Source organism: Lonchura striata, chromosome 6, assembly GCF_046129695.1.
Source record: "Lonchura striata isolate bLonStr1 chromosome 6, bLonStr1.mat, whole genome shotgun sequence".
NCBI lineage: Eukaryota > Metazoa > Chordata > Aves > Passeriformes > Estrildidae > Lonchura > Lonchura striata.
The window spans coordinates 2,754-30,358 of NC_134608.1; the positions used below are offsets into that span (position 1 = coordinate 2,754).

General features: G+C 52.1%; 1 protein-coding gene and 2 long non-coding RNA genes across 10 annotated transcripts in view; all 3 read right to left on the reverse strand.

The window, feature by feature from the left end:
* Positions 1-1,480: 1,480 nt before the first annotated feature.
* On the reverse strand, positions 1,481-4,231 carry LOC144246378 (uncharacterized). The gene is made up of 4 exons (XR_013340085.1): positions 3,814-4,231; positions 3,600-3,719; positions 1,967-2,041; positions 1,481-1,845 (listed from the first exon to the last, which is right to left on the reverse strand). It is a non-coding gene; the product is annotated as an uncharacterized LOC144246378 (long non-coding RNA).
* A 4,153-nt stretch (positions 4,232-8,384) lies between these two features.
* The window catches only part of LOC144246460 (UBX domain-containing protein 1-like), an 88,715-nt gene continuing 69,494 nt past the window's right edge, over positions 8,385-27,605 (reverse strand). The window contains exons 1-7 of one of the 5 annotated variants that reach the window (XM_077783859.1): positions 11,710-11,927; positions 11,404-11,457; positions 10,798-10,917; positions 9,944-10,076; positions 9,557-9,702; positions 8,909-8,960; positions 8,385-8,651 (exon numbers count right to left, since the gene is read on the reverse strand). In XM_077783859.1, coding sequence (XP_077639985.1) covers positions 10,067-10,076; positions 10,798-10,917; positions 11,404-11,457; positions 11,710-11,762 — 237 coding nt within the window. In that variant the 5' untranslated portion in view covers positions 11,763-11,927 and the 3' untranslated portion in view covers positions 8,385-8,651; positions 8,909-8,960; positions 9,557-9,702; positions 9,944-10,066. Of the gene's footprint in view, positions 8,652-8,908; positions 8,961-9,556; positions 9,703-9,943; positions 10,077-10,797; positions 10,918-11,403; positions 11,458-11,709; positions 11,928-27,605 lie in introns of those variants that run through there. The other 4 variants (XR_013340120.1, XR_013340119.1, XR_013340121.1 and 1 more) reach the window with 4 other exon arrangements.
* LOC144246459 (uncharacterized) lies at positions 15,558-21,358 on the reverse strand. Of its 4 annotated transcripts, XR_013340116.1 has the most exons (10): positions 21,257-21,358; positions 20,523-20,658; positions 18,767-18,870; positions 18,265-18,304; positions 18,123-18,164; positions 17,977-18,029; positions 17,831-17,874; positions 17,709-17,749; positions 17,490-17,627; positions 15,558-16,212 (listed from the first exon to the last, which is right to left on the reverse strand). It is a non-coding gene; the product is annotated as an uncharacterized LOC144246459 (long non-coding RNA). The 4 variants fall into 4 exon arrangements; XR_013340115.1 differs by lacking the exons at positions 18,767-18,870; positions 20,523-20,658; positions 21,257-21,358 and having other exon boundaries at positions 18,265-18,752; XR_013340118.1 differs by lacking the exons at positions 18,767-18,870; positions 20,523-20,658; positions 21,257-21,358 and having other exon boundaries at positions 18,243-18,751.

A 27,605-nucleotide genomic window follows, 5' to 3' on the forward strand; every position in this document is an offset into this window, starting at 1 on the left:
GGTACATTATTTTAGAGTTTTTAACAATTGATAAATGTTAAATTAGTAGTAAGTTAAATAATTATGTGTGGATAATGATTTTTTAAGTTTAAAATAATAAGTTTATTTGTTATATTGATAAAGTTAAATTGTTAAGTTAAAATTATTTGAATTTTATTTTTGACGCAGAAAATATTTGGGTTTCCTGTTAATTATTTTATTTAGGTAGATATAGGGTTAGGTTATAGTTTAAATTTTAATTGGTGTATGTTACTTAATATATTTTTATATAATGTTTTTAAAAATAGTAGTTAAGAGTAAAAATGTTAGGATTAAAGATGAATCACATTATTTAATAATTGGATTTTTTAGAAGTGTTTTTAGAATATATTTGAATATAGTAAACTTTTTTTTAAAGATTTGAAAGTGGTTATGGACAGGATTGTGAGTTTGGATTTGGATATTGAGAGTGTGAAGGTGGAGGAAATGTATGAGAGAGCGATTACTTAGTGTGAAACTTAGAAAAAGAAATTAATGTTGTAGTTGAGTTTTATATTGAAGTGATTTTGTAATAATAACTGAGGAAAGTGATCAGATTAACAGTTTGGAGGAGGTTTTTAATGAAATATATTTTTTTTAGTCTTGAAAAATATTTAAAACTATGAGATAAATTTAGGTTAAATTATAGAGTTAGTGTAGAGATTAGTTAGAGAGTTAACTTGTTTTAAGAGCTGTAAAAGTAGAGAAAAAAAAAGTAGGAATTAGAAATTTTATGTAAGAGTAGAGATTGTAATGAAGAACAGAATTTTTGATGAAATTGATGATACAATACACTGTATTTTTTTTACTTCTGAATAGGTGTTTGGTAGTGTTTTCTTTTAGTTGTTTTAATTTGAGTTGTTTTATTTTTTTTAAGAATATTAACCATATACTGTATAGTTTAGAGAAGTGATTTTTAATAAAACTTAGGATAGGTTATATTAAATAACATTTAAATTTAGATTGAATGAATTTTGATAGTAAGGAATAATAAACTTAATTTTAATAGATAAAAAGAAACTTAATGTATTTATTTAAATGTATTGACATTTAATTTTGTTTGATTTTATTAACACTTAACATATTGAATGTTGTTATTTATAAATATTGAAGGTATTTTAAGTCTTTTGGTTTTGGAGACATTTTAGCTTGTTGAGTTAAGATTATTACTTATATCTTTACAGGGTGGTTTTATTTATTGGGAAATATGTTTCTCAGTAATAGATTTTTATTTATGTTACATTTTAAATGGTACTAATTTGTGTAGTGGGTTTTGTTAAATGTAGGATATTGATTAGATTGTTTTATATTTTTTGTGGGCTTGGACAAATATTTATCTATACAGTTAGGCTTTTCTATATTTGAAGTAAGTTTTGATGGGGTTTTTTTTTAAGAGTTATTGATTTAGAATTTTAAGAATATTTGGTGTTTGGAATAAATAAAATCAGGGGTTTTTTGGATACGGTCGAGCTGTATTTTTAGTGTTAGCAAGGACTAGTTTTGGTACGTTATTTTTATTTTTTTTGTTTGCTTACGGGGAGGGTCTCCTGTTAGATGTGGAAGCCTGAGACTGGCACAAGGACTTTTTATCTAATGCTTGATGAGTCTGTTTTATGGGGAGGAGGTGTTATTTTAAGTTTTATAAAATACACTGAGAATTAGTTAAAATCATGGAAGAAACATTATGGTAATTAAAGGGTGCTACGTTTGAAGAGCTATAAATCTTTTTAAATACCTGCTTGATGTAAGGTGAGCTTAATCTCCTTTTTCTGCCCCAGAAAGCATCGGGCACGTCCACATCGATGGCACCACCTCTGCCTACTGCTCCTGCTCCACCCGACCAAAAGCAAGAGCAAAAGTTGGTTGGGCTTTAAGAACTTGCAATAACTTTGAAGCAAAATAAATCCCATTTTCCCCTGTGCTTTTTCCTTTCAGGTGCTGCACTCACCTCTGCGGACACGCACCGAGCTCTCGCTGCAGGAACCCGTCAGGCCTCAGTGGCTGTGAGTTCATGTTCTTCTCCCTGGGGAAGAGGAGAAGAATGTGATTAAATAAGTAAATAAATAAATAAATAAATAAATAAATAATTGCTGAGGAATTGCAGAAATGTTTTCTGGAGCCTTTCCCCTTCGGTGCCCCTGTGCTGTGTGGGACACGGGCAGAGGAGCCTCGGGCTGGAAAGGGGCAGGAGAAAGGCAAAGGGACCCCCCGGTGTCCCCAGGGCACCGTGGGGACAGAACGGACACTGCGCGGGCACGGGGAGGCGAGGAGTGACAGTCTGGGCCAAAATCCCAGCTCACCCTAGGGAAATTAGTGAGGGACATTTTGGAGGGGAAAGCTGAGGTCACGAGTTCACCCAGCCCGGCCACGTTGTGTTTGCACAAAGAGGCACCAGAGGTGAAGGTCAATCCTGAGCCAACCCTGCTCAACCTCTAAGTCCCAGAATAAATCCTACAAGCTGCCCACTGAGGGACTAAAAATACATAAAAGAGAACCAAGAGCATTCCGAGAGCAAACCAGAAGGTTCCTGGGAATCCCGTTGCAGTGATGTCACAGCCTTTTTGACAGAGCTGTAAGATTTTTATTTCAATGCTGCGTTTCTCTGCTGGGATCATTCACTCCGTGGGCTGTGGGGATTTTTCGGGTTTGAACTCCCTCACGGTGGCCCTGACACTGCTCAGAAGCTGGAGGAAGAGCAGAGCCAGTGCTCCTGGCAGGGGCAGGGAGTTTTCCCCCAGAGCAGATCCAGCAGCTGCCCTCCAGCCCGGCCAGGAGGGATCTGCTTTGGCTCCTGCAGGGACAGAACGTGTTCAGGTGCTCCAGGTGACATTCCAGCAGCCTCATCTCCCATCCCTGTTCCTGCCCCTCCTGCTCTCAGCTCCTGCCCCACCAGCTGTGCCAAGGGAATTTGTCCCACCAGCAGCAGGGGAAGGACAAGAGCTCCCACCCTGGCACTTGGATTGTCCCGCTGGGGGATGCTGCCTGCTGGGATTTAGATCATTCCATACATTTGGCTGCTGAAATTTCCCAGCCCAGGGGCTTTAGCACAAAGATTGTTCTTTGTATGGTGCCTGGATTTGGGGTTCAGTATCAGCTTTGCTAGTTCAGATGAATTATACCCACAGCCCCAGGTTCCCTGCTGAATTCCTGCTGGAATAACCTGACAGTGCCTCGTGGAGATTGGAAATTCCCATGCAGAGCTGCCACTTTAGCACCAGCTGTGTCAGGAACCAGCAGAGGTTCCAGGGAAGCTCAGTGGGATCAGGACAAGGACAGGTCTCTATTCCACAGAACTTGCTATTTAAAACCCTCATCCCCCAGCCCCAGGGATGTGTCTGGGGTCACTTGACAGAGTTCCCTGGAATTCAACTGATTTCACTCCCTGGAGCTCAGGCTCCAGTTGATGTTTTAAAGCAGGACAAGGCAGTGGCTGGATGAGCTCCCGGCCTGTGCTGAGGCAGAACATCTCTCCTGCAGAAGCTCAGCTCCTTTCAGAGCCTCGGCAGTGGCCTCTGCATGTCCTTTCCCCTCAGGAAAGGGATGCACATCCCTGCCTGCAGCACATTTCCAGTGGGACCCACCTGTGAGAGTTTTCCATCCCTTCTGCACCTCCAGCTGGCTCCCTGGAAATCTCCAAACGTAATTGCACTCCAACCTCTGATTTCAAGGCATCTCCAAGGCTCTTGCTTGGCATTTAGTACCTATGAAGGAAGATTGCCTTGGCTCAAATGCTGCTGGTGAATGATAGGCTCCGGCTGGAAAAGAGGGAGGAGATTTGGGGTGGCTGGAACATACCTGGCAGCTGTGTGGGAGGTCAGAAACAGGGATTGCCGTCAGAGCCCCTCTGCAAACGGCCCGTGCCTCCATTCCCAGGTAATGCCAGCCGTTCCCTGGGGTCCCTGTGGGCTGTCGCTGTCGGCTGTCCGGGCTGAAGCATCCCTGCGTGCCTGTGGGGAGCAGCCCCTGGCCGAGGAGCCGCGGGCAGCCCTTCAGCCGTGTCCGTGCCAGCGCTGTCCCGTGCGCCGGTGCCCGTGCCGGGACGTGCGCTCGGCACGCTGCGAGCCACGGGCAGGGCACGGCAGCTCCCGCCCCGCAGAGCCAAGGACAGGAGGTGCTCTCTGCCCTTCGGAGCTCCGGCTCCTCCAGCCCCGCACCGGGCACAGCCGGAGCGGGAGCAGCGGCCCCGGCGGAGCGGCCGCTCCCGGCCGCGGCGCCGCAGCCCCGCTCGTCCGGCGGGGCTCCCCCGGGGATGCGGACACGGGGCGGGGGAGGCGGGCGCTGCTGCTCGCAGGGGAGCGCGGTGGCCACGGGGCTACCGGGGCGGGGGGGCTCGGCATCCCGCGGGGGCTGCGGGGCGGCTCCGTGTCCGCCCGCGGGGCCGGAGGCGGCGCTGCGGGAGCGGCGGTGCCGATGGGGTCCCGGCCCCGACGCAGCCCCGGCTCCCCGCGGCCACAGCGAGAACGGGACCCGAGCCCCGGCGGGACCCGAGCCCCGCGCCGGCCGCAGCTGGAGCGGCGGCGCCCGTCCCGGAGCGGCTCCTCCCGGCCGCGGCGCTGCCGGTCCCGATCCCAGCCCCGATCCCGCCTCGACCCCCCGGCCCCGGCACCCCCTCCCTGCCCGCCGAGGAAGGAGCGGCTCCGCCCGGCTCCCCCAGCAGACACCGGCGGGACCAGAACCCGAATCCCGATCCCGATCTCAGCTGAGCGCCTCGGACGCCGCGCAGGCCGGGAGCTGCCCCGATCCGATCCCCGCACGGAGCTCCGAGCGCCGGTCCCGCCGCAGTCCGTCCGAGCATCCACACAGAACACGGGGCGGGCGCGGAGCCGCCGCCATTTACGGGCGGGGGGCGGGGCCGGGGGCGGGGCCAGCACAGGTGCGCGCACAGGTGCGCGGGGCCCCAGCGCGCCTGCGCGGGCGGGGCCGCGGGTATTTAAACCGCGGGGCGAGCCCGGCGGAGCCATTTGGTGCTGGGCGCTCGGAGCGGGAGGTTGCGGCCGGTCGGGCTCTATATCTCTTATTCTTTTGCTTTTGTTGCGCGTTTCTTTTCTTTTGTATTTTTTTTTCTCTATGCCTCTCTTATCGACCCTCCCTTCCTCCCCTCCCCCACCCCCTACACCCTCCCCCCCCCCAAACCCCCCCCCTCCCTCTCCCCCCTAGCCCTCCCCTCCCTCCCTCCCGGGCGGGTCCCCCCTACTCTCCTTTCCTTGTCCTCCCTCTCTATTCCCCTACTCACCCCTACGCTACCCTGTTCCTCCATCCTTTCCCTGTTCCTTCTCTCCCCAGCCGGGCTCCCCCGTGCCCCCTCTCCCTGCTCCCCCCCACGCGCTCCCGGTTCCTCCTGCCGCCTTTCCGTGATACCTTTCCCCCTCCACATATTCCGCCTCCTTCCCCAAAGCTGCCTTCAATCTTTCTCTTCCTTCACCCTGCCTTCCCCCAGCCCCCTGCACACCCCGACCTGCCCCCACCTGCCCCCTGTCCCTGTCACCCTCCCTTGAGCGCCCCCTCTGCTCCCCTGTTCTCGTTCCCCATTCCCCTTTTCCTTCTTTCCTCGCAGCCGCGGGGCTCGGGGCGCCGCAGAATAAAGCCCAGAGGGCCGGAGCCGGCGCCCCCCGCCCTCGCTGGGGTCCCCACACGGGGCCGGAGCCGCTCTGCGGGTCCCCCCATTGCAGTCTAATACACGGCCCGACACTGCCGGGGTGCGGCTTTCCCGACATCACACTGGGGGTCGGGCTGGGGGTCGGGAGGGGGTCCTGGGGGGGAGGAGGGTGGGGGGGTTAGGAAGGCCCCCTCATTAGGTGGGGGTCCCGGGGGAGGAGGGTGGGGGGGGGGGGATAGGAAGGGCCCCCTCCGGAGGAGGGGGTCCGGGGGAGGGGGGCGGGGTGGAGGGGGGGGCCTTCCCCCCTCCAGCCCCGGCCCCTCCCCGGGACCCCCTCCTCCGGACCGGGGCCCGGGGGGTTGGGGGGGGGGGGGGGGGGTGGGGGTGGGGGGTACGGGTGGGGTGGGAAGGGGGGTACGGCCGGCCGTTTGGTTTTTTTTTTTTTTTTTAATGTCTGTTCACGGCACAGAGTGACGTGCCCCCCCCTGCTCTCCCCCTCCCCCCCACCCCACCCCCCGACCCCCCCACCCCCCCACCCCACCCCACCCCCCCCACCCCACCCCCCGCCCCCCCCACCCCCCCCCCGCCCCCCCCCTCCCCCGGGCCCCGGTCCGGAGGAGGGGGTCCCGGGGAGGGGCCGGGGCTGGAGGGGGGAAGGCCCCCCCCCTCCACCCCGCCCCCCTCCCCCGGACCCCCTCCTCCGGAGGGGGCCCTTCCTATCCCCCCCCCCCACCCTCCTCCCCCGGGACCCCCTCCTAATGAGGGGGCCCTTCCTAACCCCCCCACCCTCCTCCCCCCAGGACCCCCTCCCGACCCCAGCCCGACCCCCAGTGTGATGTCGGGAAAGCCGCACCCCGGCAGTGTCGGGCCGTGTATTAGACTGCAATGGGGGGACCCGCAGAGCGGCTCCGGCCCCGTGTGGGGACCCCAGCGAGGGCGGGGGGCGCCGGCTCCGGCCCTCTGGGCTTTATTCTGCGGCGCCCCGAGCCCCGCGGCTGCGAGGAAAAGAAGGAAAAAGGGACGGGAAGAGAGGAGGCAGAGCGGGGCATGCGGGAAGGTGGGGAGGGAGGTCGGGCTGCGGAGGAGAGCGGGCGGGGAAGGGAAAGGCCGGCAGGGGGAAAGAGGGACGGGACAGAGGAGGGAGAGAGGGGGAATGGAACGGAGCAGCGGGGCAGGGACAGGTGAGGGACGAGTGGGGGCGTCGCGTTTGGGGAGGAGGGAGAGTGGGTTTAGGGGAGAAAAAACAGAAATATGGAGAGAAGGAAGGAAGGGTAGATGGTGGGACGGGAGGCCGAAATGGGACGAGAAGGAAAAGGAGGAAGACAAAGAAGGGGAATAGGAGCAGAAGGAAGGAAGAGTAGAAGGGGGCACAAAAGGGGAGCGAAAGCAGTCGGCTTTGGGGAGGAGAGGAAAACGGGGGAAAGGCAGGAAAAGAAGGGGAATGGGAGCAGGAGGAAGGAAGAGTAAAGGGGGGGAAGGAGAGAAGGCGAAGCTGCGGAGCCCGCACAGAACCCACCACCCTCACTGCGCTCCGAGTGAGCAAATGGCGGCTGCAGCGATTCCCGGCACTTAAATAAGCTCGGCCCCACCCCACGCAGGTGCCCCGCGGTCCCGCGCACCTGAGCCAGCGCCGGCCCCGCCCTGAGGCTCCGGCCCGGCCCCGCCCCCTGAGGCTCCGGCCCGCCCGGGATGGAGGCGGGGCCATCGCTCCCGGCCCGCCGGGATGGGCCCGGGGCTGCCGCTTCGGCTCCCGGCGGTGCCGCCTCTGCCCGGCGGGCGGGTCGGGGTCTCTCTCGGGCCGGAGCACCGGGGCGGCGCCGGGGCCGAGCCGGCGGCGGCGGCGATTTCCCGGGGCTGACCGAGACCGGCCGGGGCGCGGGGACCCCCGTGCCGCCCCAGCACCCCCAAACCCCGCCGCTCCCCGCCGTGCCAGGGAATTTTCTTTTTCCCGGTGCAGGCCGAGACATTTCTGTGAGAAAACTCAGAACTCAGGGGTACGGGGTCTGAGGGGAGAGAAGAGATTCTGGTATAAATCCAAAACGCGTTGTGAAAAACAACATGGAACGGCTCATTTGCTCTCCCAGCCCGATTTCTGTGTGACCGTCTGTGATTCCAGCTGCTCCGCTGGCACTGGCAGCCTGCGGGGCTCTAAGGACTTGCCAAGTGCCCAGCACGACAGAAAAGAACGGGAGAACTCCCCGGCTCTGGCAGCGGAGCCTCTCGGCAGTGTCCCGAAAGCCCCGCAGTGCCAGCATCTCTGCATGGAAGCTGAGGGGCTCCAGCGCAGCCCCTCTGCAGCGTTCCTCTGCAGCTGGCACTGCCCAGCGCCCCTGACCAGGGTTTGGGGTCCCTGCACAGCCCCCGGCGCAGCCCCCTGGCTTCTTCCAGCTCCCTTCAGCCAGGATGATTTTCTCGGGGGTAGGAGCACCCAAAGCCAGCGGAACTGGCCTCAGCCACTTTCCGTGGGATCTCTCCTCTTCCTTCCTCACCAAATTCCCACTGTCAAAACCCAGCTTGAGGCACAGATCCCCATCCCCTCAATCTCTCCAAGGAATTGGGCTCGGATTTCCCAATCCAGCAGGGCAGAAATGCTCTTGTCCTTACTGTACATCCTAATTGCAGTAATGGCTCAAGAAATAATTGAAAGAAATTAAAGGAATGAAGAGAAATTAAATAAGAGCTGCCAGCTCCAACTAAGGGATGTTCAAACCCCTTACCAACAATTTGCTTTAATTAACCGACTCAAACAAAGTAATTAACACCACATTGATACAGTATGATTCTTTTTAATCGAGTTATAGATAAATATTGCAGAATGTAAAAACCTTTGTAAATCCAGAAACTCTTTCAAGAGAGAGACAGGGCACAGCTGCAGAGAGTCTTGGGGAGTTCAGGGGAAAAACCCCAAAGTTTTCAGTGTTTAGCATCTCCCACCCTGTCGTCACTGACAGCAAACACGGCTTCAGCCTCAGGAAAACACGGAGAGTCAGGGATTTTACAGATCCTGGTCTCACCTCAGCCTCTCAGCAGGTACAGTCTGCAGGGAGAGGGAAGAAAAAGGGTCAGAATGGACAGCCTACTTCCAGAAAATCATCACCATTCATAAAGCACTAAGCAGAGCTGTAAGAACTTCCCCAAAGGTTCATTTCCCTGCGGGCTGAGGGCTCTCAGTTGAAGCACAGGCTGGACCTGCCAGGGACAGACTCCAGGAACCCCAGAAGTAAAAGCCACTGGGCCAATTCCATAAAACATTCCAAAATCAGGCTCCTAGGATGTGACCATCTCCTCTCTCACCTGGAGGTGGAAGCACAAGGAATGATCTTCCCTCCTGTGGGTTTTCTGGGATCTGCAGTGAACCGCAGGGGGAAGAAAACAAAGCCTGAATGTTTCGCACGACTGGAACAGAAAAGTGGGGAAAAGGGAGGCAGGGGCACTGCTGGGGTGATAACTGGGATCCAGCCTCTCCACACCAATGGAAGCAGAGACTGAGTGACAGAGCCTTTGGGACCACTTTGCTGGGATTCATAGGAAAACGGGTGAGTTTTATTTTGGCAGTAAAGCCAAGCTGCTTCTCACCTCATCAGCCGGGTACAGCAGCAGCACCCGCAGGAACCTGGCCAGGTGGCTCTGCCTGGCAGAGGGCTCCCCACTTCCTGGGAATTGTATGCTACAGGGCTGTGCCACTGGCCATTAAAACAGTTCCCACCTGGCCCTTCACAAAGGCAAGGTGCTTTTTCCATACAGCAAATGGTTTTTGAATTAAGAAGGTAACACTGGTAATACTCAACTGGAGAAGAAAAAAGTGAGAGCTGTAAAATTTTCCTACGCCAGGCAAAAAAGAAAGCCAAATTAAAACCAAAACAAAAACTAACATAACAATGAAAAAAACAAACCATATCAAGCATGCTTCAAGAGAGTTTAAATCTGAATGAAGTAACTTACTTAGAAGCTTGAAAAGCTGCAATGCTGCAAAAATCTAATGCTGCAAAAAAAAGGTGCCTTCCCATCCAAACCCATCTGGAATTCCACAATTCTGTGAACAGCTCCGGGCAGAAGGACTAGATTTCCATTGTGGTTCGAAAATGCTGCTGCAAGAACACGAAGAGAGATTTCATATACTGTTAAAGTGGCACAACCACATCAAAAATTACGTTTGGAGGTAAAGTGGCAACTCTGCAATTCCAGCTTCTGATACCAAGGACACACGGAGGGCTGAAACCTGGAGGTCCTTACATGACAGGATTTCTAGATTTCTAGAGTTACCCATCCCCAGTTTGCTGCTTAGGGTTAGAAAAGGTGGAATTCTGTTCTTAAGGGGTTACCACATACCATCAACGTGAGAGACGGGGATGCTGATGTTTGATCAGAGTCCTGGAGCAGCCTGGAGCACGCTGGCGTCCCGAACCAGGTCTGCTGCCTTGTCTGTGTAGGGGTAGGGCTTTGTCCTCAGCCTCAGCAGGATCTGTCAGCAAAGGAGGAGAGAAAAGTAGAGTGCACCGGCTCCCAAGTGTGGGGTACCATGTGCTGCTAAGGAAGACCACGTGCTGAAAGTGGTTGGAAGCCGGGTGGGTTTTGGGAGGACAAATTCCATATTACTTCTGCAGGATTCTGTCTACAGTTCCTGCTCTACAAACCAAATACATCAAACGACAACAACAAACAAACAAAAAAACACCACATTAAATCAACAACAACAAAATAATTACTCCTACCTCAATAACCCCATACTGCCCCAAACCATTCCAAGGAGGGCGGCAGGAGGGGCTGGCAAAGGCAGGGCCCCGCCGGGCCCCCCTCGCCGCTGCCATCCTTCTCCAGCGCCGCCGCTGAGCCGCCTTCAGCCCAAAACCCACCCAAAAATACCCCAAAATCGTCCTAAATGCCCCCAAAAAACCCACCCAAAACTACCCAAACCCTCCTAAAAATATCCAAAAAACTCACCATAAAATGCCTCAAAACCAACCCAAAACCGTCCCAAAAATATCCCAAAAAATCCACCCAAAAATACCCTAAAACCCACCAAAGAATACCCCAAAGCCCTCCCGAGAATACCCGAAAACCCTGCCCATAAACACCCTGAAACCCCAAATTAACCACTCTGAACCCCAAAATATCCCTGAGCTCCCCATACCCCAAAATTTCCTTCCCAAACCCCAAATTCCCCCCCGACCCCCAAAATTCACTTCTGGGTCTCGTCCTCGGGGGCCGGCGGCTGCCGGGGCCCCCCCAGGCCCGCGGGCGGCGCCCCCAAACCCGGGGGGAGTTCGGGGTCCGAGTCGGGGTCGTCCTCATGAGCCACCAGCCTGGGGACCCAAAAACCGGGGGGAACCCCGAATCGGGGGGGGACCCAAAATTGGAGGGGGTCCTGGGGGGTTCTGGAAGGTTTTTGGGGCATCCCAGGAGGACTTTTGGGGTCTCAGGGGGTTTTGGGGGTCCCAGGAGGAATTTCAGGGGTCCTAAAGGGAAATTTGGAGGTCACAGGGGGAGTTTTGGGGTCCCAAAGAGAATTTTGGGCGTCCCAGGGAGGGCTTTGGAGTCCTGGGGAGAATTTTGGAGGTTTCAGGGGGTTTTTGGGAGGAATTTTGGGGGTCCTGGGGGGGGGGGTTGGGGTCCTGAAGGGAATTTTGGGGGTCTCAGGGGGTTTTTGAGGGTCCCAGGGGGATTTTTGGGGCTTCTGAAGGGAATTTTTGGGTTCCCGAGGCTGTTTTTGGTGATCCCGGGGCTGTTTTTGGGGGATCCCGCCGGGTATTTTTGGGGGTGCCGGGAGTGTTCTTGGGGTCCCCCCTCACCAGTCCATGGCCGGCTCCACTCCCCGGTTCCCGGTCAGCGCCAGCGCCTTCGCCCTGCGGGACCGGGGGGCTCCCGGTTATTTTTGGGGGGTCCCAGAGGGTTCTGAGGGGTTCCCGGGTGGTTTTTTGGGGGTCCCGGTGGAGTTTTGGGGGTCCCGAGGGCTCCGGGGCCTGTCCGTGTGTCCCGCCCCCGCCATAATCCCATTCCCGGTGCCGGTGCCGGGTCCCCTCCGGCTGCTCCCGCCCGCCCTCCCCCGCTGTCCCCCCGGTGCCGCCGCCCTCAGCGCGCCGGGCCCCGAATCCCACCTCCAGCAGCGCCTCCAGAGCCGCCCGAGCCCGGTCCCACCGCCCGCCGCCATCACGGCGGCGCCGGGCTCCCGACACGTGGGGGACGGCGGCCGGCGAGGGACAGAAAGGCACAAAGCGTTCCGGTACGGACGGCGGCCGGAACGGGACAGAAAGCCTCCCTCGCCGCTGCCATCCTAATCCGGCGCCGCCGCGGAGCCGCCTCCAGCCCTCCCCTCACTCACAGACACCGCCCCGCTCGCCGCTCGCTGCCGCCCCTCGCCCCTCCCGCCGGTTTTGCCGGGCGCTGGCTGGGGGGCTGCAGTACCGCCCTGTGCCCACAAGGCGGCAGCACTTTTCAAGCGAGTCCGCGCCAAGCCACTCGCAAGAGGGAGGCCGCGGGCGGCCGGGCTGCAGTACCGCCCTTTGTCCACAAGGCGGCAGCACTTTTCAAGCGAGTCCGCGCCAAGCCACTCCCAAGAGGGCGGCCGTGGGTGGTGGGGCCACAGTACCGCCCTGTGTTCACAAGGCGGCAGCACTTTTCAAGCGAGTCTGCGCCAAGCCACTCGCAAGAGGGCGGCCGTGGGTGGCGGGGCTGCAGTACCGCCCTGTGCCCACAAAGCGGCAGCACTTTTCAAGCGAGTCCGCGCCAAGCCGCTCCCAAGAGGGCGGCCGGGCTGCAGTACCGCCCTTTGTCCACAAGGCGGCAGCACTTTTCAAGCGAGTCCGTGCCTAGCCGCTCCCAAGAAGGCAGCCGGGCTGCAGTACCGCCCTTTGTCCACAAGGCGGCAGCACTTTTCAAGCGAGTCCGCGCCAAGCCACTCGGTGGTTTTGCCGGGCACTGGCTGGGGGGCTGCAGTACCGCTCTCTGCCCACACGGCGGCAGCACCGCGCCGTCCCCGCCGGCACGGCCTCGGCAGCGAACGCCCCAAAGCGTCCGCGCGGGAAAGAACGGAACAAAAAGCCTGCCTGCGACCCGACAGGAACCGAAAGAAAAAAGCTTTCCTCTTAAGCTGCATTTCAATATGCTTTATTTTTCTATTTTTCATATTTATATTCACATTCGGATTTGTAATGGATATTGATGGAAAATTATATTTTCATAATTTCTTACATTTATTCCTATTATATTTTATTTCAGATTTTTATACGTATCTTAATAGGTATCAGTAGAAGTCAGGGGAGGGTGTGTGGCTGGGGGCGGGGCCAGGGGAGGGGGTAAGGACGGGGTGGGGGTTAGGGGGAGGGGGTCAGCATTGGGGGCGTGGTTAGGGGCGGGGTCAGTGTGTGGGGGAGGGGGTGGAGGGTGGGTCAGGGAAGGGGTTAGGGTAGAGGGAGGATTCAGGGTGGGGGTGTGGCTACCAGACAGACCCCTCCCCTACCCAAAAATATTGTCAGGCGCAGCAGTAGAAAATTTGATGCTACCAGGGAGTAAAAATTTTTATTTTTACTTTGATGCTCCCAGGGAGTAGAAATTTTTATTTTTAAAGTTGTTTTCTTTTTTTACTTCCTCAGAGCACAGTATTTTCTACTCCTGCTTTTTTATTCTAAGTACAGAAAGGAAAAAAAAGAGAGAAAGAGAAGGAGACAGTGAGATGAAGAGGAGAGAGTGATAAGGAGAGAGAGAGGGAGAAGAAGAAAAGGAGAGAGCAGGAAGAGGAGAGAGTAAGGAAAAAGAGAGATGAGGAAGACAAGAGAGTGAGAAGAAAAAGAGGAGAGAGGAGGAAGAGGAGTGAGAAGAAAGGGAGAGAGATGAAGAAGAGTGTGAGAAGGACAGGAGAGAGCAAGAAGAAGAGGAAAGCGTGAGAGGAAGAAGAGAGTGTGAGAAGGAAAGGAGAGAGTGACAAGAGGAAGAGAGAGGAGGAAGAGGAGTAAGTGAGAGGAAGAAGAGGAGAGAGGAGGAAGATGAGAGAGAGGAGAGAGTGAGAAGGAGAGAGTGAGATGAAGAGGAGAGAGTGAGAAGTGGAGAGAGTGGGAGGAAGAAGTGAGAAGAAGAAGAAAGGAGGAAGAAGAGAGAGTGAGAGGAAGAAGAGGAGACGGAGAGGAGGAAGAGGAGAGAGAAGAAGAATAGGAGAGAGGAGGAAGAGCAGCGAGTGCGAAGGAGGAGAGAAGAGGAAGAGGAAAGAGAGAGAAGGAAAGGAGAGAGTGAGATGAAGAGAGTGTGAGAAGAGGACAGAGTGAGAAGAGAGTGAGAAGAAGAGGAGAGAGGAGAAAGAGGAGAGAGTGAGAAGAAAAGGAGAGATGAAGAGAGTGTGAGAAGAAGAGAGGAGAGAGTGACAAGAGGAAGAGAGGAGGAAGAGGAGTGAGAGGAAGAAAAGGAGAGAGAGAGGAGGAAGATAAGAGAGAGAAGGAGAGTGAGAAGAAGAGGAGAGAGGAGGAAGAGGAGAGAGGAGGAAGAGGAGAGAGGAGGAAGAGGAGAGAGGAGGAAGAGGAGAGGAGAGGAGGAAGAGGAGAGAGGAGGAAGAGGAGAGAGGAGGAAGAGGAGAGAGGAGGAAGAGGAGAGAGGAGGAAGAGGAGAGAGGAGGAAGAGGAGAGAGGAGGAAGAGGAGAGAGGAGGAGAAAAGGAGAGAGAGAGATGAAGAAGAGAGTGTGAGAAGAGGAGAGAGTGAGAAGAGAGAGGAGGAAGAAGTGAGAGGAGGAAGAGGAGAAAGTGAGGAGAGGAGGAAGAGAAGAGACTGAGAAGAAAAGGAGAAAGATGAAGAAGAGAGTGAGAAGAAGAGGAGAGCGTGAGAAGAAGAAAAGAGAGTGAGAACAAGAAGAGGAGAGGAAGAGGAGAAAGTGAGAAAAGGAGAGAGGAGGAAGAGGAGCAAGTGAGAAGGAGAGAGTGAGATGAAAAGGAGAGTGTGAGAAGAAGAGAGAGTGAGATGAAGAAGAGGAGAGTGAGAGGAGAGAGTAAGAAGAAGAGGAGAGTGTCAGAGGAAGAAGAAAGAGGAGGAAGAGGAGAAAGTGAGAAGAGGAGAGGAGGAAGAGGAGTGAGAAGAAAAGGAGAGAGTGAGAAGAAGAGGAGAGAGGAGGAAGAGGAGTGAGGAGAGAGGAGGAAGAGGAGTGAGGAGAGAGGAGGAAGAGGAGTGAGGAGAGAGGAGGAAGAGGAGTGAGGAGAAGAGGAGAGAGCGAGGAGAAGACGAGGATAGTGAGAGGAAGAAGAAGAGAGAAGAAGAGAGCAAGAAGAAAGAGTGAGAAGAAGAAAAGGAAGAGAGTAAGAAGAAAACAGAGCAAGAAAAATAAGAGTCAGAGATAAAAAGAAAAACTAAAAAAGTCAGATTGGAAAGAGAAAGGCAAAAGAAAGGAGGGGTAAAGAGAAAAAGAGTGAAAGACAAACAGAAAAGGAAGCACTTGAAATGAAAGAGAAAAGCAAATAGAGAGACAAGAAAAAGAAGAAATAGAGCTGAAAACCTACAGGAAAACAAATGGAGAGACTGAACACAAGGTAGGGTTCAAGAGAGAAAGAAATAAAGAGTTAGACAAAAAAGTTAAAGTTGGACAGAAAAGGAAAAAGGGTCAGAGACAAAGACAATGATAGCAAGTGTTAGAAAGACAAAGGCTGACAAAGAAAAAAAAAAGAAGAAAACATAGTGAAACCTAGATTGAAAGAGACAGACAAAGAGACATGGGGAAATACATGTAGAGGAATGGAAGAAAATAGGGTGAGAAGGAAATAGGGTTAGAGAAACATAGAGATGTGTTAGAAATGGAAACAAAGGAAAACACAGGCAGAGACAAAGAGTTACACATGGAAGGATAAAGTGAGGAATAGACTAAAGAGGAAAGTAAGAGGCAAAGGGAGAAAAAGGGTGAAAATGATAGGACTCAACCACACCAAAGAAAGACAGGAGATGAATGGTGGGCAGGACAGAGGGTAAGAGGCATCATTATTAGGGCTGATTAATCTTTATTCCCTTAAACTTCAGCAATACACAGGGAAACAATGCATACAAATGCAAGTACAGAGACAAATACAACAAAGAATACATCATACCTAGGCACACAAGTACAAGTCCAATTTACATACAGCAAAATACATCAAAAGACAGGAACAACTGCAAAGACAGAACAATATAATGTACTACAAGCCAAATACATATTGACACAATATAACCGTGTCTCCATTTCAGAAAAGTCCACAACGCTTTTATTGTTATGACGCACCCGGAACAAAAACGGCGCAAAACGCTCCGCCGACGTGCACGCCCCCTTCGCGTTACGCACAAACTCACATTCACGGCAACTCGCTCCGGAGACTCCCAAAAAATCCTCCTGCCTGATGAAAACCCCCCCTGAAAGGCAAAGGCCATACACACAAGGTTGTATCTGCTCCACACACACACACAGCTGCAGACACAAGCACACACAAACTCTCACAGACAGACACAGACAGTCACACTCTCACACATTCTTCTGCTGACACGCTGGCTGCCACCCTTACGTGAAACGCTGCACTGAAGAATATGCTTAAACGCTTCTTCTGACCGCAGGACCTCCATGTCAAATGGTAGATTCCAGGAAATTCTGTAGGGACCCGGGGACCTACGAGACAAGGGGAGGCGGTCAGTGACTGACTATCTGAGAGCTAGGAGCTATACCAACTCTGGGCCCATCAGCGTTGTACCCCAAACCCCGTAGAGAACAGATGAACGGCAAAGCTTTATAACTGCTCTACCTGAGCGTGACTACTTGCCCGGGCAAGGCAGCTCCGATCATAATTGCCACAACAGAGGTGCATACAACATAAGCCAACGTAGGTACATACAGTATAAGCGCAAACAACATAAGCCAATGTAGGTACGTACAGTATAAGCACAAACAACATAAGCCAACGTAGGTACGTACAGTATAAGCACAAACAACATAAGCCAACGTAGGTACATACAGTGTAAGCACAAACAATATAAGCTAACATAGGTAGGCGCAACGTACGCACATACAATAGAAGCCGACACAGGTGGGTGCATCATAAGTGCATACAACGTAAGCTGACAGAGATACAAGATAAGTGAGGACTTGATATAATTCTCCAGAAGACTAATTTTTGAGCCCTATATCCTTTGAGAAGGCAGATGCTACGGAACTACTGTGGTCAGGTGATGAGGGGCTAATAAGCTCCGTACGGAAGTCCATGAGAAGGGCTACCAAAACTGAGAATGAAGACCGATGAGAACATCTCGTGTACATCGTCCGGACCCAAAAAGTGAATATGTAAAAATGCCAGAATAATTGATATCCGGGAAGGTACGTGAGCAAAATATGGCCAATACGGCACAAAATGATGTTGCTAAAGCATGGAGATGTAACAAAGGCCTATGACACAGACAACGTGACACGGACACAAGTGGAAACTGCCTGGCAATTTCACCTTATGGACCCAAGATTCCTAGCCCAAGATGAGCCATGGGCTGATGATGCCAAAGAAAAGAAAGCCCTAGGGCAGTAGCACTTGATGATGACATGCAACTCCTTTCAAGATGTTAGTGCCAAAGCACTTAAGAGGAAGCCTAAGAAGCTCAGTAGGCCTAGAGAAGGAAGAAATGACTACAGGGTGACTGTAGCTATAGCTCCAGACATGAAGGCGGGCTCCTATGGTGAAAAGATCCACGACAATGTCAAGAGTCAAAGAAGGCCGCCGATGCGAACGTCACGAGAACCAGAGAGGGATCGGAACTGCCCTGCCCGGCGAAGACTCTGGGGGGGCTGAGGAGAAACCCTCTCCCTTTGCTCCCGAGGGGCCCGTCCCACTATGGGCCTATTCTCCAAGCTAACATCAAATAGCCTCCTGTGATAGTAAAGGTTTTCCCCCCATCTCCCACCTACTGGCCCCAGCACTTGGCTTTTGCAAGACAACCGGATGGAATCCAATGTCAGTTGGATGTGGACGGCGAGACGTTCTCTGCATCAGCTTCGGTGCTGCTGTTTCCAAACTTCAGCTACGCTCCTCCTCAGGGTACCTAAGACAAAACAGAAAATGCAACTAGTGCCCACGAAAAGAGGAATCCCCGAAACTCCGACACACCGCTGCCCCGGCTCACCTGAAGTCTCAATTTGACTCCACAAGCTGCCTGGAGGATACCTGAAAAACAAAAAGGTACACACTTAGCATGCTGCTGCATAAGGGTCACCTGTGAGTCACCGTGCCAAAATGCCGAGTCACCCGCTCGCCTCTGTTCCTTCACACAGCTAGGGCAGCGACAGCACCTGCAAAAAAACAAAGCAAAACAACCCACACTGAGATACTGTGAAAACAACATCCCCCTGACCTGAAAAGCACACCCACCCAGACCTTACGCTTGCACCCACCTGGCCTTGGACATCCAGACATCCGGACCAGGGACATCTTGCAAGATGACTGCCTAAAATAAAACAAAGTAACCAAGAGTGGATGCTTAGAATTGCACCAAAACCTGAAACCTGAGCAAGAACAACTCCTTCTGTCCACTGCTCACCTGGCACACAGGGCCTTGACTGCTGCTATCTGCCTGGACCTCCTAAAAATAAAGGCAAAGAACACTGCTGTAACATGGTCACTATTTAGGCTTCCCCTGAAAATGCAAACAATGACTGACCCGATCATGGGAAAACCCTCACCCAGGACTGGGGCTCTCTGCCACTGATCTGAACTGTCTGCATCTGAAAGGAAGTTAGGACAAGTGTCAAATGGCTGCAGGACAACTTAACAGCACCAAACATGTTATGTCAATCTCCTGATACAATCTAGAGCCCAACTACACCCTGCAAATTACAAATTTCAAGTCCCCAGGACTTGTGCTATTACAGGCTATGCAGCAGGGCAGAGCAGTTGTGGGACAAATACGTGCAGACACCCGTGACACAGGACAGGGAGAGAGAGCTTTTGAGGAGAAGAAAGGACCGAGAGACCCAAAGAACACAGAGTGCACCAGAGACAAGTGACAGGACACACACCAGAACTGCTCTGCCCTGAGCACCTCAGCACTGTGATCAAAACAGACACTTTCCCTTTAGCTGGTCTAAGGGGACACTTCTTGCACATCCCTGCCCCCAAAGCTGATTCAAAAGGCCCTCCCAGCACCCCACTTTCACCCCCTCTGTGGGCCTTAGCCCTCCACTTATCTCTCTGGCATCTGGGGATGAGAATCCACGTCGCGTGGCAATGGAGGCTGCTTCGCCTGCGGGGAATGTCCTATGGTCACCGGGCTGTGGTCCCGTGCTCAGCTACAATCGAGAACACCAAACATCACTGCACGATCTCAGCTGCACAGCAGCCACAACCCAGCAATTCTGCTGCTCACCATTATTCTCCTGAGAACGCCGGGCAAATAATCCACTTTGCTGTGTTGTGCCAAAAACACGCCCGGCCCTTAACAGGGAGAGACCCTGTCAGGCACCGCCTCAGAGAAGAACCGAGCTGTACTGGGGGGACACACCCAGCCAACGTGTACAAGTTAAACAGAATTTTCTCTCAGAACTGGGACTTTCAGCACCCCCCAGGTGCTACTCGACTGCCACAGACACACAGAGGGCTTCGTGAGGCGCTCTGGGGTTGGCCAGTCCTGCTCCAAGCTCTGCTGATGCCTCTGTGGTTTTAACGCTGTCCTCAAGGAGGTGGTAGAACCTCACAGTATTTGCCCCTGGAGCTTAATTTCTGAAGTTTTCTTTGGGAAACACATCCACTTCCTACTTAACAATGCAGTCCCCTCTCCTGCTCTCGGGAAGAGCTGCCCACAGGCATGGGAACCACCTCTCCTCTCCTCTGCCCTTAAAACACTGTGTTACTGAGGCCAACTACTTCCAGACCAAGACTGTCCATGCAGGGACAGTGTCTCTTCTCTTTAGGGTCAGGGAAAAAGGGCAGAAGCACCCACAGAGATTCACTGCCCCTCTTGAGCACAAAGCACCGTGAATCTGCACCTCCTTCTGCTTGCAGGGAAGATAATAAAATATATTTTATTTAATATTATATTATATGTAATATTAATTATAGTTAATATTATAATAAAGATAATATAAAATATAATAGGGAGCCCTACAAACTGACATCAGGAACCTGGACTGGTGAGTTTTCTTTCCCAGGGAAAATGGCCTGTGATTGTGCCCAGAGCTCCTTGGGTCTTAGGGTGAGGCTGACTGGAAATAATCCGAATATTAAAGGATATATTCAGACCCCAGCTGCCCCCCCCCCCCAAACTTGTGCTTTTCTGACAGTGCCAAGGGAGCCCTTCAAACTGACGCCAGGAACCTGGGCTGCTGAATTTGCTTTCACCAAGTAGATATCCCTCATTTATTCACAGGGCCCTGCAATGCCCCTGGGTTGTCAGGTCCTAAATTTCCTTTTGCCTCCTCAATGTCAAAACAGTGCAGGATTTCTCCCAGTCCAAATCTCCCATCCCCAAGTACTCAGGGTTTTTTATTTCTTACCAAATACCTGTTGCAAACTGACAGTACAAAGCTTGGGGCTTGATATTTTCTGTGCTGGATTTCACCTCAAGAAATCTGCCACCATAAAACCCTAACCACAACCACTTCGCTTTGCTCACAAATCACAACCTTCAGACCAGCATTATGGCACCTTACCCACTGGCCCTCCACTGGCACCTTCCCAAAGCATTCCAGTACATTCCAGTAGTACTCTGCATTTTCAGTGGGCATTCTGTCAGACCCACATCCTGACACTAAAAATGCACCAAGGAATTCTACAATAGCCATTAGGAAGGCATAACAATTCTCTAAAAGTCACCAGAGAAAGCCTTCAAAATTCCCCTAAATATTCCTAATAGCCCTGCAAAAAAAAAACAAACACTCAAGGAAGCCTGCTCAGCCTCCAAACCCCTTCCTGTTGCTCTCTAGCCCACAGATGTCATCCCTACCTTTTAGCAGTGGGTCCTGTTGTCCTCTGAGGGTTCTGGCGTTGTCCTGGTGCGAGGGTCGCTGCCCTGTCCCACTGGGAGGCTTCCGGTGTGGTCTCGCTGTCAGGCTTGCTATGCTGTGCTGCTGTTGTTGGGGCTGAAAAGGGAAAAGGCTGCTTAGGGTGAGGTACGGGTGGCGTGAGGGGTGCCGTACCTGTACCCTAACTTGCCTCCTAAGCTGTACCCTGTAGCCCTGATCTCCACTGGACTGTCCAGCCCTCAAGGCCTCACCCTTTACCCCTGACCCCTCCCTCTGCCCCCCAGCCCTCAGGCTCTGGCTGTCACCCTCAAGCCCCCTCTCAGCTGCCCCTCAGCTCCTGTGTGCCACCCTTAATCCCTCTCCTCTGCCCCTCAGCCCCCAGCTTCTCTGTGTCACCCTCCAGCTGCCCCTGCCCCCCTCAGCATCTCTCTGTGTCACCCACTGTCCCCTCCCCTGTTCCCCCCTCAGCTCCCAGCCTCCGTCACCCTCAAGGCCCCACAGTGCCCCTCAAGCTGCCCCTCAGCCTCTATGCCATGAAAAGACCCTAAAACCCCATAAAAATGCCCTAAAAAAACCCCACATCTTCAAAATGCCTTAAAACCCCCACAAAAACATAAAAATAGCCTCAGAACGCCCTTAAAATACAATAAAAATACCCTACTTTAAGACACCCCTAAAAGCCCCCAAAGAAGCTTTTAAAAAAAAAAATCCCTACATATTCCTAAGAGCTCTTAGAACAGCTCCATAATCCTTAAAACACATCGATAAGACCCTAAAAACCAGCGCAGCGAGGGAGGCTGGAAGATGCGAAGCCGCGCTCCCGGCCCCGGGCGCAGCGCGGCTCCGGCAGGAAAGCGGCTCCTCCGGCAGGCAGAGGCGGCGCCGCGCCGGCAGACCCCCGCCCGCTGCCCCCGGCCCGGCGGGGCCGGCACCGGGCCCGGGGGGCCCCGGCGGCGCCCGAGCCCCGCGCCCGGAGCGGCGGCACCGGCCGGCACCGGCCCCGGCCGCCCTCGGCCCGCGGAGCCGCCTCCAGCCCTCCCCTCACTCACAGACACCGCCCCGCTCGCCGCTCGCTCCCGCCCCTCGCCCCTCCCGCCGCTTCGGCCGGGCTCCGGCTGGGGGGCTGCAGTACCGCCCTGTGCCCACAAGGCGGCAGCACTTGTCCAGAGGGTCCGCGACACGATGGCGGCCCGTGGGGACCTTGACGGAGAGAGGCGTTTTTCGCCCATGCCTGTCGGCTCCCGCCAAAAACCCGCACGCTCGCGGTGCTGCTGACCCCACAGCCCGTGTGCACGGCACCAGAACCGCCGCGGAAAATCCCGTCGGGGGGCGCCGGCGGTGCGCGCAATTCACGCAGTGTAAAAAACAGACACGGGTCCTCGAATTTCAACGTCCTCGTTTTCGCGCCCTCTCGAGAAGGTCAAGCGAGGCCGCGCCACGCCACTCCCAAGATGGCGGCCGCGGGCGGCGGGCTGCAGTACCGCTCTCTGCCCACACGGCGGCAGCACCGCGCCGTCCCCGCCGGCACGGCCTCGGCAGCGAACGCCCCAAAGCGTCCGCGCGGGAAAGAACGGAACAAAAAGCCTGCCTGCGACCCGACAGGAACCGAAAGAAAAAAGCTTTCCTCCTAAACTGCATTTCAACAAAGCTTGTTTTTATATTTTTCAGATTTATACTCACAGTCGGATTTGTAATGGATACTGATGGAAAATTGTATTTTTATAATTTCTTACATTTATTCCTATTCTATTTTATTACATTTTATTTTTTATACATATCTTATTAGATTGCTTACATATTTCTATAGTTAGATTTAGATTTCTAAAAGGTTTATATTGCTTAAAATAAAACCCTGCCTCTATCCAAGTAAAAATCTTTTAAAAAAAACCCTTTATTTAAACTCAATTTAAATGTATCTCTACTTTTCGCATTTATATTCAAATTTATATTTTAAATGTAGATTGATGTATGATGCTATTTATAGTCTATATCTTCCTAATACTAATTTTTATTTCTATTTCATATTTTTATATATACACCTGTATACATTGATTATATATTTCCACATTTAGAATGATATCAAACTAAAATGTATATTCATATCTTTTCCATTAAAACCCTGCCTCCAACCAAATAAAAACAAAAAAGCCCTTTCTTTAAACGATTTTCGAATATTTTTATATTTTTTTCATCATTATAGCCACCTTTTAACTTCTACTTTATATTGATGTATTTATAAATATATTTTATACATATATAATAAGGTAGCGAGATAGATAAACTATTTTTTAAATTCTATTTCATACACACTGCTAATACTTATGTTTACTTACCTTTGAATTTTTATATAGATCTTAACGTATTTAGGATATATTTCTATACAAAGATTTCTAATTTTATTTTATTTCTATTTATAATTTTTATAATAAAACCCCTACCTAATACCAAATAGAAAATAAAAATCCCCTTTATTCTAAATTATATTTAAATATTTCTATATTCCTATTTTTGATTTTTACAAGTACTTATCTATTCTATCACAACATATTGAGGTACTATATTTCGATATATAGTATTTATGACATGAAATGCGTTATAATAAGACACATACAGTAAAATACGCATTAGGTACTGTATTGATTCCTATTGTTTTGTAATATTCATATATCCACATGTATTAATTATACATTTCTATACGGATATTTATGTTTATAATCGATATTTATATGCATATAAGCATATAAAATACTCCATATCAAACAAGGTTATACCTAATAGTAATGGACGGCATTATTTATATTACACGTTTAAGTTATATGTTTTCCATTTACATTTAAAATTGAAGTTTCATATTCCCATTATCATGTTTATGCATGTGTTCTATTTCATCAGAGTTATAGTTAAAACACTGCAGTTATAATCGAATTCCTAAAAATAAAATGCCAAAACAAACAGCATCAAATTCCCACCAGTACCGTCCAAAAAATTCAGAAAGGCTCCACCAGCCAAACAACTACCAGCAAAAAAAAACCCGCACTACACTCCTTTCACTAGCAGCTCTTATCACGTCACAAAAACGAAACAAACATTTTAAAAACCCTATAGACACCCACACAGCAAATCACAAAAACCACTCTAAAGGAAAAAAAAAAAAGCCAACTAACTTACCATACTCCAAACCATACAAGAGACTCCCAACGATTCTAAAAAAAATAATAACCAAAACTCTACCACTACTTTAACTCATAAAGAGAACCCAATGCTCTATAAAATTAACTAAAAAAACCCACCAAATAATTACAGATATAAAAATATGGGAACCACGAAGAAACAAAAAATTCACCCCCCAAATAAAATAAACACCTAAAGAGATCCACCATGGAAATGCCCATGCTCCCAAAAATAAAACCAATAAAAAACAACAACCAAACACATCAGACTACAAAAAAAAATATATATATTAACAACAACAAAATAGGTATTCCTAACTCAAGAAACAAAAATTGCCTCAAACCATCAAAACACAAATACCACCTAGAAATAAACACGTCGCCAAAAGAGAAATGTAACCACAAACAATATCTCCCAAGTTCTCTGCAACAATGAAACATACACGGCAATCAAATAAGCCAAATGAATGAAACCCCTATAATGTAATAAACAAGAATGCATTAATCAATATTAAATAAACCTCACCGATTAACTCCAGGGCACTCCCTCAAGCCCACCAAAACAAACACTACGCACTCGCGCTAAAAAAAGCCTCCACAACCGAATTGAAAAACGACCCTCTACTCCATGCTCCGACCCATAAAAATCAGTGTAAACCTTTAGAAACACAACCTTAAAAAACATAAGAACCGATCAAAAATAAATCCAACAACAACACTCAACCCAAAAACAAAAACCGTGCCACGAGCACCCGAAGCAAGAACCGTAACAACCAAGAAGTGCCCGAGGCCCTTCTCCTACAGCGACGCCGATCAAAAGCCACCGATCCCAGGAGCTCCTCAGGAGCACCTCAAAAGCAGCGCAGCGAGAGAGGCTGGAAGATGCGGAGCCGCGCTCCCGGCCCCGGGCGCAGCGCGGCTCCGGCAGGAAAGCGGCTCCTCCGGCAGGCAGAGGCGGCGCCGCGCCGGCAGACCCCCGCCCGCTGCCCCCGGCCCGGCGGGGCCGGCACCGGGCCCGGGGGGCCCCGGCGGCGCCCGAGCCCCGCGCCCGGAGCGGACGGAGCGGCGGCACCGGCCGGCACCGGCCCCGCCCGCGCCGCCTCCCCCGCCCGCCGGCCCGGCCAAAGCTCCGCTCGGCTCCGCACGGCTCGCACCGGCGCGGCTCCGGCGGGCCCGCGGCAGCCCAGCCGCGCCCAGCTCCCCTTCCGCCCCGGCCAGCCCCGGCACTGCCGGCAGGGCTCCGCGCCGGACCCTTCGCTGCCGGGCCGGGGGCAGAAGAAGCGCCCCGAATGCAGCGGCACAGCCCGACCCCCGCCCTGCCAGCGCTGCCACGGCTGCAGCTCCCTTCCTCTGCAGCCCCGACTCTGACGCCACGCTCCGGCGCTCACCTCACCCCAACAAGGGAAAAGAAACGTAGGCTTCCCTTCAATCGCGTCCTCTAGAAGAGAAGAAAAGAAGCGCCTTGCCTCAAACCATGGCAAAAGGGGGCTTTTTACCTCAGTCCAAACCCCTTAAAAGGGGGGACAACAGGACTGCCCCCTCCAATTCAACCTCAGGATGACGAAATTTCAAAGGGAAAGGGGAAAAGTCCCCGCTACAAAGGCGCACCGGCTCACCTCCTTGGCTGCTGCTTCTCGACACAAAGATTTGTCCCTCGGCTCCACCTTTGAGCAATGCTCCACGTATCCAGGTGGGGATCCAGGTGGGGATCCAGGTGATTCCCCAGACCCTGTCCGAAGCGCCCACCGTCCTTCCAGGAGACAGCCCCGGGAGCCCCCCAAAAACTCCTCTCCTCCAGCAGCTCCGTGCAAAAGAGATGTGAGGAAAACCCCCTAAATCAGCCACCGAAGGAGCCGTCCCCTCCTCATCATCCTCACAGCTCACACCTGGGGCTGCTGTGAGCCCTCCACATCCTCACAGCTCACACCTGCTGCTGTTGCCACTCTCCAACAGCGTCTCTCCATCTCCAGCACGCATCCCAATTCTCACAGACACAGATCCAACAGAAATCTGCTACGGGTGTCTACTTTTCTTAATCCATCTGATTACACAATTAAAAAACATATACACCAAACATCCTGATCCAGTTTCAGTCACAAGCCCAGCCCCAGCATCCATGTCAGAGGCATAAAGGGATGTGGCGGCAAGAACCCCACAGTCCCTGTGCCAGCCCTTCGGATCCTATGGAGTGTGCAGCCCCCTTTCCCAGCCCTGCAGTGATTACAGCAGCCGCCCTACAAATCCCCTTTCCCAGCCCCAGTGATTTCAGCTCTTCACCCACAAGCTTTATTTAACTGCCAGCTCTCTTCGTTAGCTCCAGCTGTGCCTTTCTCCATCTTCAGCGTGCAGGATCTTGGCCTTGGCTGCAGCTCTGCAACACTTCAGCTCGTGCCCCAGGGTGTCTAAGCCCACCCCACCATCAATATCCCAGTTCCGAAGTGATTTCAGCTGCCACCCACCAATGTCCAGCCACTGTGCCTAGCCTATATTATTTCAATTCAAAGCCCAGAACCCGGCTCTCAGCAATAGAATTCTTTTTCCATTTTCAGACACAATCCCAGCCTCACAGTGACTTTGCCCCCAGCCCCACAGGTGCCGTCGCAGACCGAGAACATATCCCTGCATTGCCGGGATTTTCAGGCGCAATCTTAGAGCCCCCACGTGCGCACTACACATCCTGTTCTAGTTTCAGTCACAAGCCCAGCCCCAGCATCCATGTCAGAGGCATAAAAGGGATGTGGCAGCAAGAACCCCACAGTCCCTGTGCCAGCCCTTCAGATCCTATGGAGTGTGCAGCCCCCTTTCCCAGCCCTGCAGTGATTACAGCAGCCGCCCTACAAATCCCCTTTCCCAGCCCCAGTGATTTCAGCTCTTCACCCACAAGCTTTATTTAACTGCCAGCTCTCTTCGTTAGCTCCAGCTGTGCCTTTCTCCATCTTCAGCGTGCAGGATCTTGGCCTTGGCTCCAGCTCTGCCAGACTTCAGCTCGTGCCCCAGGGTGTCTAAGCCCACCCCAGAATCAATATCCCAGTTCTGAAGTGATTTCAGCTGCCACCCACCAATGCCCAGCCACTGTGCCTAGCCTATATTATTTCAATTCAAAGCCCAGAACCCCGCTCTCAGCAATAGAATTCTTTTTCCATTTTCAGACACAATCCCAGCCTCACAGTGACTTTGCCCCCAGCCCCACAGGTGCCGTCGCAGACCGAGAACATATCACTGATTTGCCGGGATTTTCAGGCGCAATCTTAGAGCCCCCACGTGCGCACTACACATCCTGTTCTAGTTTCAGTCACAAGCCCAGCCCCAGCATCCATGTCAGAGGCATAAAAGGGATGTGGCAGCAAGAACCCCACAGTCCCTGTGCCAGCCCTTCGGATCCTATGGAGTGTGCAGCCCCCTTTCCCAGCCCTGCAGTGATTACAGCAGCCGCCCTACAAATCCCCTTTCCCAGCCCCAGTGATTTCAGCTCTTCACCCACAAGCTTTATTTAACTGCCAGCTCTCTTCGTTAGCTCCAGCTGTGCCTTTCTCCATCTTCAGCGTGCAGGATCTTGGCCTTGGCTGCAGCTCTGCAACACTTCAGCTCGTGCCCCAGGGTGTCTAAGCCCACCCCAGAATCAATATCCCAGTTCTGAAGTGATTTCAGCTGCCACCCACCAATGTCCAGCCACTGTGCCTATGCTGTATTATTTCAATTCAAAGCCCAGAACCCCGCTCTCAGCAATAGAATTCTTTTTCCATTTTCAGACACAATCCCAGCCTCACAGTGACTGTGCCCCCAGCCCCACAGGTGCCGTCGCAGACCGAGAACATATCCCTGCATTGCCGGGATTTTCAGGCGCAATCTTAGAGCCCCCACGTGCGCACTACACATCCTGTTCTAGTTTCAGTC